At 42.3% G+C, this 11,903-nt stretch overlaps 2 protein-coding genes across 2 annotated transcripts; both read left to right on the top strand.

Annotated features, from left to right (window-relative positions):
* Positions 1-1,001: 1,001 nt before the first annotated feature.
* Positions 1,002-1,473, top strand: F5891DRAFT_1180043 (uncharacterized protein; the record flags this gene model as incomplete). The annotated part of the gene is made up of 5 exons (XM_041365864.1): positions 1,002-1,049; positions 1,087-1,139; positions 1,189-1,288; positions 1,347-1,373; positions 1,426-1,473. 5 exons carry the CDS (start codon positions 1,002-1,004, stop codon positions 1,471-1,473), a joined length of 276 nt encoding a protein of 91 aa, XP_041234098.1.
* An 8,406-nt stretch (positions 1,474-9,879) lies between these two features.
* On the top strand, positions 9,880-10,766 carry F5891DRAFT_1180044 (uncharacterized protein; the record flags this gene model as incomplete). Its single annotated transcript, XM_041365865.1, has 2 exons — positions 9,880-9,892; positions 9,943-10,766. The coding sequence occupies 2 exons, from the start codon at positions 9,880-9,882 to the stop codon at positions 10,764-10,766; spliced, it is 837 nt and encodes a 278-aa protein (XP_041234099.1).
* Positions 10,767-11,903: the final 1,137 nt, after the last annotated feature.

Genomic DNA, 11,903 nt, shown 5'->3' on the forward strand with positions numbered 1-11,903 from the left:
CGAGTATGGTGTCGCTGGTCCTCGCGTTCTGGGTGAAAGTTGTTCATAAAGTTCATATTGAAGGAAGGCTCGCTACGATTATCTGAAAATGACGACAAAAGTTTTGCAGTGTGCGCATGTTGCGCATACGAGTCTGAGTCCAGAGGTGAGCTAGCTATATGGGCATTGACCCAGTTCCAGCGTCCGACGACGTTCTCCAGAACGATTCGAGACGTGTGATCTGTGGAGGCTGCAAAGGAGTGTGAAGGAGTTGGTCTACTGGAGTCTATGTATAGTTGCGAGGAAAGTCCACATGGTAAGACTGGAACCATCATGAGTGAAAATGTGGCGCGTAAATTGACATGCAGGGGGAAAATGAAGTTCGGAAGAGTAGACGATGGTGGGCCCTTCCAATTGTCAGTTGAGTGGGACCAGCTTGCTACCTGGATGTCTCAAAGACAAGGAGAGTTAAGAACCAGTGCTGACTGAATTTTCCTCTGTTGGAATCATCAGCAAAACCGGTATGACCTGAAGAACCATTGAGTTGGATACCTTCTTTTGCTCACCAAACAACGAAAGGTGGCGTGAAATAGGAACCGTTGGTAGAATTGGCAGACGTGGCAGACGTGGCACCTGGCTTTTGTTCTTTGAACCCATCTCGGACGATGCCACTTGAAGCTTGAAGCCCAGTGAAAATCGACAAGAATGAGGTAGATAGGTAGCAATAGACGTCTAAGTACAGAATGAGATAGATAGAAATCTAAGAAATTCGAGACGGTAAAACTCTAATTTTGTGCAAAATGCAAAGAACCTTTGCAAAGGTAAAAAAGCAAGCATGTCAAACTTTGTTTGCACACTTTGTAACGAACTTTCGACAAACTTTGCATATGCATGCAATATTGCACATGTACATGCATATTGTAGGTGCACAACTTCTTGCATTTGCACATATGTTAACTTTATCATATCCGAGTGACCGAGTCGGTGCAGTTGAACCACATGCATCTTCTCCTCTGCCCACCATGTCATTCATCCCCGCCGCGACCCCCGCTCAACACAATCACTCCCTTGTGTTTCTAGCTCGACTCGAAGCCTGATGCCATCAAGAAGCAACAGCCGAGTACCAAGCCGATGCGTGTGAGCCCCAAGATCACGGCGCGGTGAGTTCTATATATTATTTTCATAGCAAGATCAACTCTATCATTCTAGGAATCTTTGCGCCCTCGAGTGGCAATCGAACGGCAATCAAAAGGAACCAGCGAGTGTCTTTGCGACTTACTGGAATGGGTTGTCTACTGCCGACAAAGAGGTGTGTCATTTTTTTTCTTATGTTAACATCTATTTAATTCTGTCTACAATTGTTCTAGTTATACAAGCGCAAAGTATCTGTTCAGGTGAGTTCTGTTGCCTGCATTCTATCACATGTACTGACCAAGTGTCCTATAGGTGGCTTCCTCGGGACTGGTTCAAGTGGATGACAACCATGATGACTAGAGGGCATATGGCGGGATGGCGGACAAGGCGCGCAGCGAGCAGCGATACCCTACTCACCTAATGATAGCGATACCTATAGATAATGTCATTTGCTCTCATTAGATTTGTTTTTGGATCAAATCGAGTGATATTTCGCATGTAAATGTGTATCGGTAGGTCTAAACAGATCGAGAATCGTATCTAAACGTCTAAATTGTTTCTCGATGTCATTCTTTTTCCGTCTCGAAAAGTCTCATTTGTCTAAATACATCGAAATACATCGATAGATTTCATGGGCCTTTATTTTTTAGATATCTATATACGTATATCTACCCGATTCTTGTCGATTTTCACTGGGCTTGAAGGGTGAAGCCCAGTGAAAATCGGTCCTAGCGATATCTACGGCAAACAATGATGATATGAAATATATGCCAGGAATATTGTAATAACTAAGCAAATCGATAAATGTAAACAATATGTCAACAATGCTCGGTCAATTATCAAATGGGTTTCAAATACACATTTGACAATGCGCTCAGTAAATGTTGAACATGTTGAAATTCTTTCAACTTTGACTTGACTTTGCTCAATATTTCAATGTTTGAACATTCTTGCACATCAGCTGTGCATGCACCATCACTTCACGCAATGACGTCAATATGCAGTGGACCAATATTGGGACATTCCATCCCTACTCGCTTCACCTCAGCTTTCTTCTTCCCCTCCATCATCTCGTCTTCCTCTCAGCAAAACCTTGCCATTGACCTCAACCATCCTGGCATCATCTGACACATAACTTTCTCATGGCCACTAACAAGATAAGTATTAGGCTTTTTCATGGCTCAATCCATTTGCTGATCCCACCCACTCGACTGTCAGCTGTTCTTGTGACAAGTAAGTGCTATTCACAGTGCATATATGCACATATTTTGAACATTGTGAGTTATTTGGCATTGTCAGGTTCATTCACTGACTGTTTTACATCATCACTAGCTCAATACCATTGTCCCGATGATCGACACATCCAGCGGCTTCAACAGATACACCGTTACAAGACAGTCAATTGGCGAGTTCCATTAAAAGCTACCTAATGTACTTTAACTGATATCTATTGCTGTAGAACAAGGCAGCTGCCATCATTGTAAGTACTGTCTGCTTGCCTGGCAAGTATATTCTGACAATGATTTGTTTCAGTCAAGGACTCCCATGTGCCAGAAGCTAGTGGACTTCCTGATGTGTGGGTGGGGGTGCTATGGTATATAGAGTATTGTATTTGTAATTTTTCATAATACAATTGTTTTTGGTCAATTTGCGTTGATGAGCAAATATGCACAAGTCACTTGGGAGCTATGGGAATATACCAGAATCTATGGTACACAAACACAATCGATGATACAATATCTCGCTCAATGCGAGTCGCTAAAAATTGACTATAAGTCTCATCTTTCTCTGGAAATCGTCACATATATTGTCGCAATATTTCTGTCATTTTCCGGAGATATGGCTAGGACCATTTCTCACTGGGGGTGAAGCTTAACCAGAGCACAAAGACAGGAGTGAAAAATCTGTTTGTGTTCCTTCAAAAAATGGTGGTGGTTCTTCTTGATCAGAATGAGCTGTGAGATCTCCAAGAACAATGCGCGCCCTGCAAAGGGTAATTCAATACATACCAATTGCATATTGTATGCCTGAATTCAAGCCCTGCCCGCCAGTTGGGGGAACTCCGTGTGCAGAATCTTGCATTGTGCATAAAATAACACTGGAGAAGAAGACAACAGCAGAAATATACCCTGCAAGAAAGGCACCATCATGACTAAGTGTCCTCACCATCCCTATTGTAGGCCTGAAGAAGATCCTGACAGGTGGGAAAATTGAGGAGGGAGCCAGAGCGGTGTAGAAACATCTATTCAGATGGTGGTATTCTGAACTATGTGTTGGGTCTGCTTGCCTAAGCTGCTATGCTTGTAGTGACAAGTGCATTCGACCCTAAAGGGGAAGCAAGTGCAGCAGAGATCTAGGGGTTGGTGCAAAGGGGTGCCGTTTGTCGGCCGACATAGAGTGCGGGAAAGCGCCAGAGGCATGAGCGTGAGAACGAAGCACTTAGGGCGGCCGATGCGCGGGAAGGTAGCGCTTGAGTGGCGCAAAGCGTGGGAAAAGCGCAAGATGGGTTTACAAGCAGAGGTTCATAATAGACGTTAAGGATGTTCTTATTGCCAATAGATACTGACTATGGCATGTGACAGATGAGCTTTTACACTGATAGTGAGGTGCAGGGAGCTTCTATATGATTCGATGATGTAAATATGAACTACAGGCACTTATATATGTCTAAAAATGCGCCCCTGAAGCGGAGCTGAAGCGAGTAGGTAAGGTATGTAATAAGGGTCCATGACATGAGAATTGAGCAATCATTAAAATAGAATATGGTCTGATATGGAGAAAATGATATGAACATGTACCAGTGAGGTCAGTTTGGACAATGGATGGACATGCGACGTAGGGCGCTTCGAGCACGGGAATGCAGCGCTTGGGGCGGCCGATGCGCGGGAAGGTAGCGCTCACTTGGCGCTTGGCACGGGAGAGTTTCGCTTCACATAGGGAATGATTGGAAAGGTATTGGCACAAGTTGTGCATCAAACTGTACTCTGAGACAGGTCGCATATATAGCCTCTGCAAGGCCACAGAGATATCAGTCTCTACAGCGGATACACATGGACTTTCTTGACTATGGTGATTTATTTTTCTGGAATGACCATGTCAGACAAGGTTCACTTTCACAAGGAGAAAATTTTGTAGATGCACCCTACAACTTGGAAAGCTGCATTGAAACCATCAAGTCATCTAATACATTGATTGTCTGCCTTGGAATACCATGTGTACCTTATAACATAGACACTTACACTCCCATTACTGCAGAACTGTGATCCATCTTTGATGGATTGCATATGAACCGACCAGCTGGGGATACCCTAAGGCTATGGCATTTGCAAGTGCAGAGGTGTAGCAGGAGCACCTTTAACTGGTTAGTACAAGTTGTCCAACATACACACACCCAATAGACAGATATTGGAATAAAAAAACCATGTGTATTCAGGTGAACAATGCAACTCTGAGGCAGGCCCAAACTTTGCGCCACTGAAAATAAAATGGTAACATCCATATCTGAAAGGGTGTTGTCTCCAAGTACAAAAAAGCGAAAAATCAAGTCCCAGTGTCTCATCCCCATGCATCAGGCAGACATGAACTGCACCACCACTCAATCTGAGGACAATACTCTAACGGTTGTGAACCACGCCTACATGATACAGTGTGGCAGGTGTCAGACTGTTATCGAGTATGACACTCAGACTGACTGGCCCACGGTCAGCCTCCTTGTCAATGAGCACTTAGGCACCTGTCCAGCCAAACTCAACTTCCATGGGCCTGCCCTGTCTCACCCCCCTTCTGAAACATATGATACACAGAACACACCGAGTCATACAGTGGCTCAAAAAATTGTCCCAATGTTTGTAGCTTTTCACGTAATTGCTATATCATGAGTCAAGACGTGGAAATATGACTAAGCTATAGGAAGATGTCGGAAAGGTCTGCTTCTCAGCTTCATTTCGGTTCCCTATACCGTGGGAAAATAATGACATTATGTGAAGATATGAGTATTTTAATTTGATGACTCATTGGGACACTTTTTTGACTTTGAGTTTAACTAATGTAATCTCTATAATTCTAGTACTGTGTGTGACCTCCTTCTGCCCCAATCACTTCTGCCACTCTTCTAGACATATTGTCTATCAATTTTGGGTATTCCTCTTTGGTGATTCCATCATACTCTGCTGTAACACTGTCTCATAGTTGGAATAACCCCTATGGTGTATAAGTAATTTCTTGAGTGATTCTCAGAGGTATTCAATAGGGTTGATGTCTTGGGTCTATGTTGAATTATTCCAACTATGAGACAGTGTTACAGCAGAGTATGATGGAATCACCAAAGAGGAATACCCAAAATTGATAGACAATATGTCTAGAAGAGTGGCAGAAGTGATTGGGGCAGAAGGAGGTCACACACAGTACTAGAATTATAGAGATTACATTAGTTAAACTCAAAGTCAAAAAAGTGTCCCACACATCGGGGTGAACAATATTTAAAAGAGGTTTATATGTTGTACAAAATGTGAAAACAATATTTGATATTTAAACTAACATAAAGATGGGTGCACGACTTCAAATTTTGGTGGTGTTTTGTGTGTCATCCAAAATATCAAATATTCACAACCATATTCCCACAGACAATATGTCAACAAATATAATAAATATAATCAGATTTTCCATGTCTGCTTCAATTTAAAGTTTGATTCTTCCATAAAACTTTGGAGAAAACTTGAAGTTTTGCCAAAGCTTGACATTTAAATCGAGTTTTAATGTCATGTCATCTGTAAAACTTCAAGTTTTCTCCAAAGTTTTACATGGAAATTGAACTTTAAGTTGAAGCAGACATGAAAAATCTGACTATATTTCTTATGTTTGTTGACATATTGTCTGTGGGAATATGGTTGTGAATATTTGATATTTTGGATTACACACAAAACACCACCAAAATTTGAAGTCGTGCACCCATCTTTATGTTAGTTTAAATATTAAATATTGTCTTCACATTTTGTACAACATATAAACCTCTTTTAAATATTGTTCACCCCAATGTGCCAATGAGTCATCAAATTAAAATACTCATATCTTCACATAATGTCATTATTTTCCCACGGTATAGGGAACCGAAATGAAGCTGAGAAGCAGACCTTTCCGACATCTTCCTATAGCTTAGTCATATTTCCATGTCTTGACTCATGATATAGCAATTACGTGAAAAGCTACAAACATTGGGACACTTTTTTGAGCCACTGTAACTTTGTTGGGAAAATGGATTGAAATGACAGCAAGCACAATAATTGATTCATTGCGGGCTGTCACAAGTGGCAGAGGAAAGCAAGGGTCAGCGGAAACAGGAGCTCGAAGACGACAAGTACACCTACAGTGTATGCCCTACGTCCATCAGGTGCTGTGAATGTGAGAAGGAGATCAGTTTGGACAAGTGCTCCAGATATTATCCTGGACTTTGGACCAAACACAGAGAGAAATGTCGAGGAATCCAAAAGATCGAGGTGTGTTAATTTCTCCTAAGAATGAAGTGAGTAACCAACTAAATTTTACAGGAAGATAAACTCAACAAATCTGCCACAAGAAGTGTTTGCCCCATGTAGTGCAGAACAGTGCTCAAAAGCATTCAAGACAGAGAATCCGTGGGCGGACAGCATTTTGTGAATGGCGAATTCTGTTGAAAGCAGCATCTCAAGACAGATGGAACTGTCAGATGACGAAGAGCTGTTGGAAGAGGAAGATTGGGAAGATTGAGATATTCCTTTCAGCAGTAAGCTAGTCCTCAATGTGAGCAAACACTGTTGTTCACCACAAACTCTAGCATTGAATGAGCAATTTTATAATGAGTGCTGGCAAAGGGGAGATAGGCCATGGGCATACCGCTACTCTACCATGAAGGAGATTAAGGAGAGGACAATCGGCACCATTTATTTTGATACTGCAAGTGAGTGTCAAAGGCAAAAATTCAAAACATGCTTATCAAACATTCGTTTTGTGCACTTACTAGTAGCAAAACTCAAATGCCCATGTCCAAGACTCCAAAATAGTGTGACTTTGATTCAAAAGATGGCCTCCCTTGGATGCTCTGCAAAAACTCAGTGATCACATCACCACACAAACGAGCATGCATGTCAATGTGTGTGCCAGAATCCACAACATAGCATCAGTGCTCGGAAGGAGCCAGCTCCTTTCTTTGTCTTTGCTTTTCTCCACCATTTGTTCCAGCAGCTGGCTTGCCCGACACTGAGTCTACATATATCTTACATTTATGAACAATCACATTGTATACTGCACTACTATCAGCATACAGATACAGTGTAAGGCGGCTAGTGAGTTTGAAGGGAAAATTTGAGCAAATGGGACAGAGTTTTTAAGATGCGTTTAACAGAGACACGAAGCAATGTGAACAAGGTTAGAAGGGAAGTCTTTTGAGGTTATTTTCGAACGTTTGCTTGGAGCGGGGATCTCAAGGTAGGAATTCGCTGGTCTACATTAGCATACATTTGTTGTATAAGTACATTTGGAATACTTTGATTAAGCCAGATGCAGCATGAAAATGCTCGATAGCAAGGTGAAAATAGTTGATAACAAAGTGAAAATACTTGGTGGCAAGGTGAAAATATGAGATGAAGGAACAGAAATGTGAGCACAAGGTAAGGTACATAATGAAAATAAAAAGGGATGTGTCCGCATGACTTGGATATGAAGAGTGACGCTCTTTGCATCAGTAAGTTGTGTGGCTTTGTTTGGCATTTGTGACAGACGGTTCTCAGATTTCCTATTGAAGCTATGGTCGGGGCGCAGAGGATATACAATCCTTACAACAGAGTCACATGAAATCTGTGCTCATCAATGCTGATTCCATCAGCTCTACACACTCTACAGCTTAATCACTTACAGTGGCTCAAAAAAGTGTCTCAATGTTTCTGACTTTTCATGTAATTGCTGTATTATGAGCCAGGGTGTGGGTATATGACTATGCTGTAGGGAAGTGTCATAATGCTATACTTCTCAGCCTCATTATGCTCCCTGTAGCGTGGGAATCTGATGTCATCATGTGCAGATATGGCTATTTGAATTTGGTGACTCATTGAGACACTTTTTTGACTTTCAGTTTGATCAACACAATCTTTATAATTATGATACTTTATGTGACCTCCTGTTGCTCTAATCACTTCTGCCACTCCTCTAGACATGCTATCTATCAATTTTGAATATTTCTTCTTAGTACTCCTTTCTCACTCTGCTGCAACTCTGTCCTACAGCTGAAATAGCCCCTATGATGAATTTTGATAGGCTGCAAGCAATTTCTTAGATATTTTTCAGTAATATTCAATAGGGCTAATGTATGGGGACTGTGCTAGACATGATAGAACATTGATATTATGGTCTTTGAGCTGCTAGTGACTAACTTGGACATATACTTAGGATCATTATTTTATTGCAACATGGTATCTTCCTCATTAATATATGATTTCTGTATGCTTCTTAGCAGACTCTCATCTAAAATAGAGATGTACCACTCTGTATTAGTTCTTCACTTCACTTCACACAGAGAATATACACTTTATTACATCTCATATAGCTCTATACCTCTATGTTTGTTACTCCACCACTTGAGAGTTTACACAATTTTTTTTTCTTTTAGTGGTTCACTGTCATTTTATGGATGTATTCCCAGCCATCTGACTTCATTATATTTATCTTGATCTTATCTCATAATATAATTCTCTTCCAGTCCTCTTTCAGTCCAGTACTGGTCTTTAAAGCTGAAGTTTACTTCCTATTTCTATAGGCTAGGGATAGGAGAATCCTCTTCTGATGATTGTAACTTTAATATTTGTTGCCTTGCAAGTATTGTTGATGGTTTGAGTGGAAATAGTGCTGGAGATGATGAATTGATGAATTAGGTGGCCTGAGTAGCATTAGCAGCCTGCCCAGTTAGAATATGGTAAATGTGAGATCTTCATCATGTCAAGTAAGATTTCAAGTCAGTCACTAGCAGCTCAAAGACCATAATATCAATGTTCTATCATGTCTAGCACAGTCCCCATACATTAGCCCTATTGAATATTACTGAAAAATATCTAAGAAATTGCTTGCAGCCTATCAAAATTCATCATAGGGGCTATTTCAGCTGTAGGACAGAGTTGCAGCAGAGTGAGAAAGGAGTACTAAGAAGAAATATTCAAAATTGATAGATAGCATGTCTAGAGGAGTGGCAGAAGTGATTAGAGCAACAGGAGGTCACATAAAGTATCATAATTATAAAGATTGTGTTGATCAAACTGAAAGTCAAAAAAGTGTCTCAATGAGTCACCAAATTCAAATAGCCATATCTGCACATGATGACATCAGATTCCCACGCTACAGGGAGCATAATGAGGCTGAGAAGTATAGCATTATGACACTTCCCTACAGCATAGTCATATTCCCACACCCTGGCTCATAATACAGCAATTACATGAAAAGTCAGAAACATTGAGACACTTTTTTGAGCCACTGTACCTACTGGCCACAGGCTCATGGTATTCAATACAGTCCAAATGCATTTCATGATGCATGATGTGAGCCTGGCGCCAAATGATTGTTGCATGACTTCTGGCAATCAGCTTCCCACAACTTATCTCACAATGATCCAGTTACATTTTAGGATTTAATTCTTCAGTTAAACACCATCATATGTCATCTGTTCCTAATCATTATTCTTGTGATTTCTAATTATGCAGTCAAACCAAACTAGCGCAATTTTTGTTGCCATTTTATTTTTGACCTTCAATGAGTCAGAATTGTCAGTATGTCCATCCAGTATTCCCTATCGCACTCTGACCTCATCAACAGCCCTTGATGGCCCCCAATCATATGAAGGAACTTGGGAGAAGCTGTCGCAGGTCACTGTCAAGGGTGCAGAGTATGACTCTCGTGAATGCCAGCCCCATCCGAAGTGTTTGCAAGGGACTCGAGTTACCCTTCTTGATCAAATCCACAGATTACTAGACAGCCGAGAGCAGAATCAGCTCATTTGGTTGCATGGCATGGTAGGCATTGGAAAGTCTGCTATCGCATTCAGTATAGCTGAAAGGATGAGAGTGCTGAGAGTGCAAGAGCAAGTGACCAGTGAAAAGTGGCTCCTAGGATCATTCTTTTTCTCCTGCAAGCATGGGAAACACTGCACAATGAGTTACTTTTTTGTGACACTTGCCTATCAGCTTGCAATCAATTTTCTTAACATTTGGGAGGATGTGCACAAAGCTATCTGTGACAATCCTACACTTCTTGACCCTGACAAGTCTTTTCGTGGCCAGATGGAGGAGCTTTTTCTTCAACCTCTCCGGAGGCTTTGTTACAGATTGTGCCAGTGTTTGCCTTCAGTGTTTGTTGTTGATGTCCTTGATGAATGCATTGTGACCGAGGTTGCTGACCTTATCTCCCTGCTCAGCCAAGCTCTTCGTGAACCTGGTCTGCCTGTCATCCACATTCTGTTCACGAGTCGCTTGGAAGAGCACATCCATAAAGCCATCCAGAATGAAGACATGCATGTACTGGTCTGTGAGATACCAGTGAACACTTCTGGAACTGGTGTGGCTGCCACCATCTCGGTGGACAATGCAAATGTTGACAATGACATTCATATCTACCTGGAACATTCCTTCAGGCAGCTGTAAGGTTGTCATCCTGATTTCCCGCAGCTGCCAAGGCATCAACTTGCATGGTTGGCAAGCCGAGCAGGTAGACATTTCATTGTGGCCTCTACAATGATGAAGATTATGATCCCCATGACCAACTACAGCTTATGCTTGAGCTGACAAGTGACCTGCTACCAGGAATGAAGGTATACAAGTTATATGACCAGATCCTCTCCACATGTGCTGACCCCAAGTGGGCATACATACATTTATCTATTGTTGCTACCTTTGTAGATCCTCTGCCAATTTCACAGATCTTGAAACTTGGCCCTACTCAGGGGAGGGATGTTGAAACAACATTAGCACAGCTATGATCTATTATGGATATTCCGACTGGCAGCAACCTCCCCATAAATATCCACCACTCATCCGTCCGTGACTATGTTTCAGATCCCTCAAACTGTGGCCTTCCTCAAATGCAACCTATCAATCCACCCCATACCCTGCTTGCTCATTCCTCTTTCCGCCTGATGATGCAAGATATTCTAAAAAGCAATGCCCTGCTTGATGCACTCTCAGGGTTGAAGAGGCACAGCTGAGCGATATCATCTGATGACCTACTCAGCTTAAAAGACTTGCTAGCCTTCATCGTCCAACTGCCAGAGCCACTGCACATTCTCAGTGGTATGCTATGGCTTCGGGGATATTGCAGTTCTGACCTTTAGCCCTAGCTTGAGACCCTGGATGGACATGCCTGGCTGCAAACACAAGGAGGAAGAGACTGGCTGCACACCCTGAATGGGCGGGAGTGGCTGCAGACTGCAAGTGGACAAGATGGTTATGAAGCCCAGGTGGGCGAGACTGGCTAAATGCCAATGCTGGTTGAGAATGGCTGCAGACTTGAAGTGGGTGAGACTGGCTGCAGACCAGGAGTGGACAAGATTGGATCAAGACTAGGAGTGGGTGATGCTGGTTGCAGACTCAGGGTGGGCAAGACTGGCTGCAGACCCCTCATGTGTGAAGCTGGCTGAAGACAAGGGACGGGCAGGACTGGTTGACAGGGAGTGGACAAAATTGATTGCAAACAAGGAGTGAAAGGGGCTGGTTGCAGACAAGGGGTGGGTGGGCCTGGTTGCAGACTCAGAGTGGCCAGAATTGGCTCCAGACCAGTAGCAG

The sequence above is a fragment of the Suillus fuscotomentosus genome, assembly GCF_016647785.1.
Source record: "Suillus fuscotomentosus strain FC203 chromosome Unknown F5891scaffold_1, whole genome shotgun sequence".
Classification (NCBI taxonomy): domain Eukaryota; kingdom Fungi; phylum Basidiomycota; class Agaricomycetes; order Boletales; family Suillaceae; genus Suillus; species Suillus fuscotomentosus.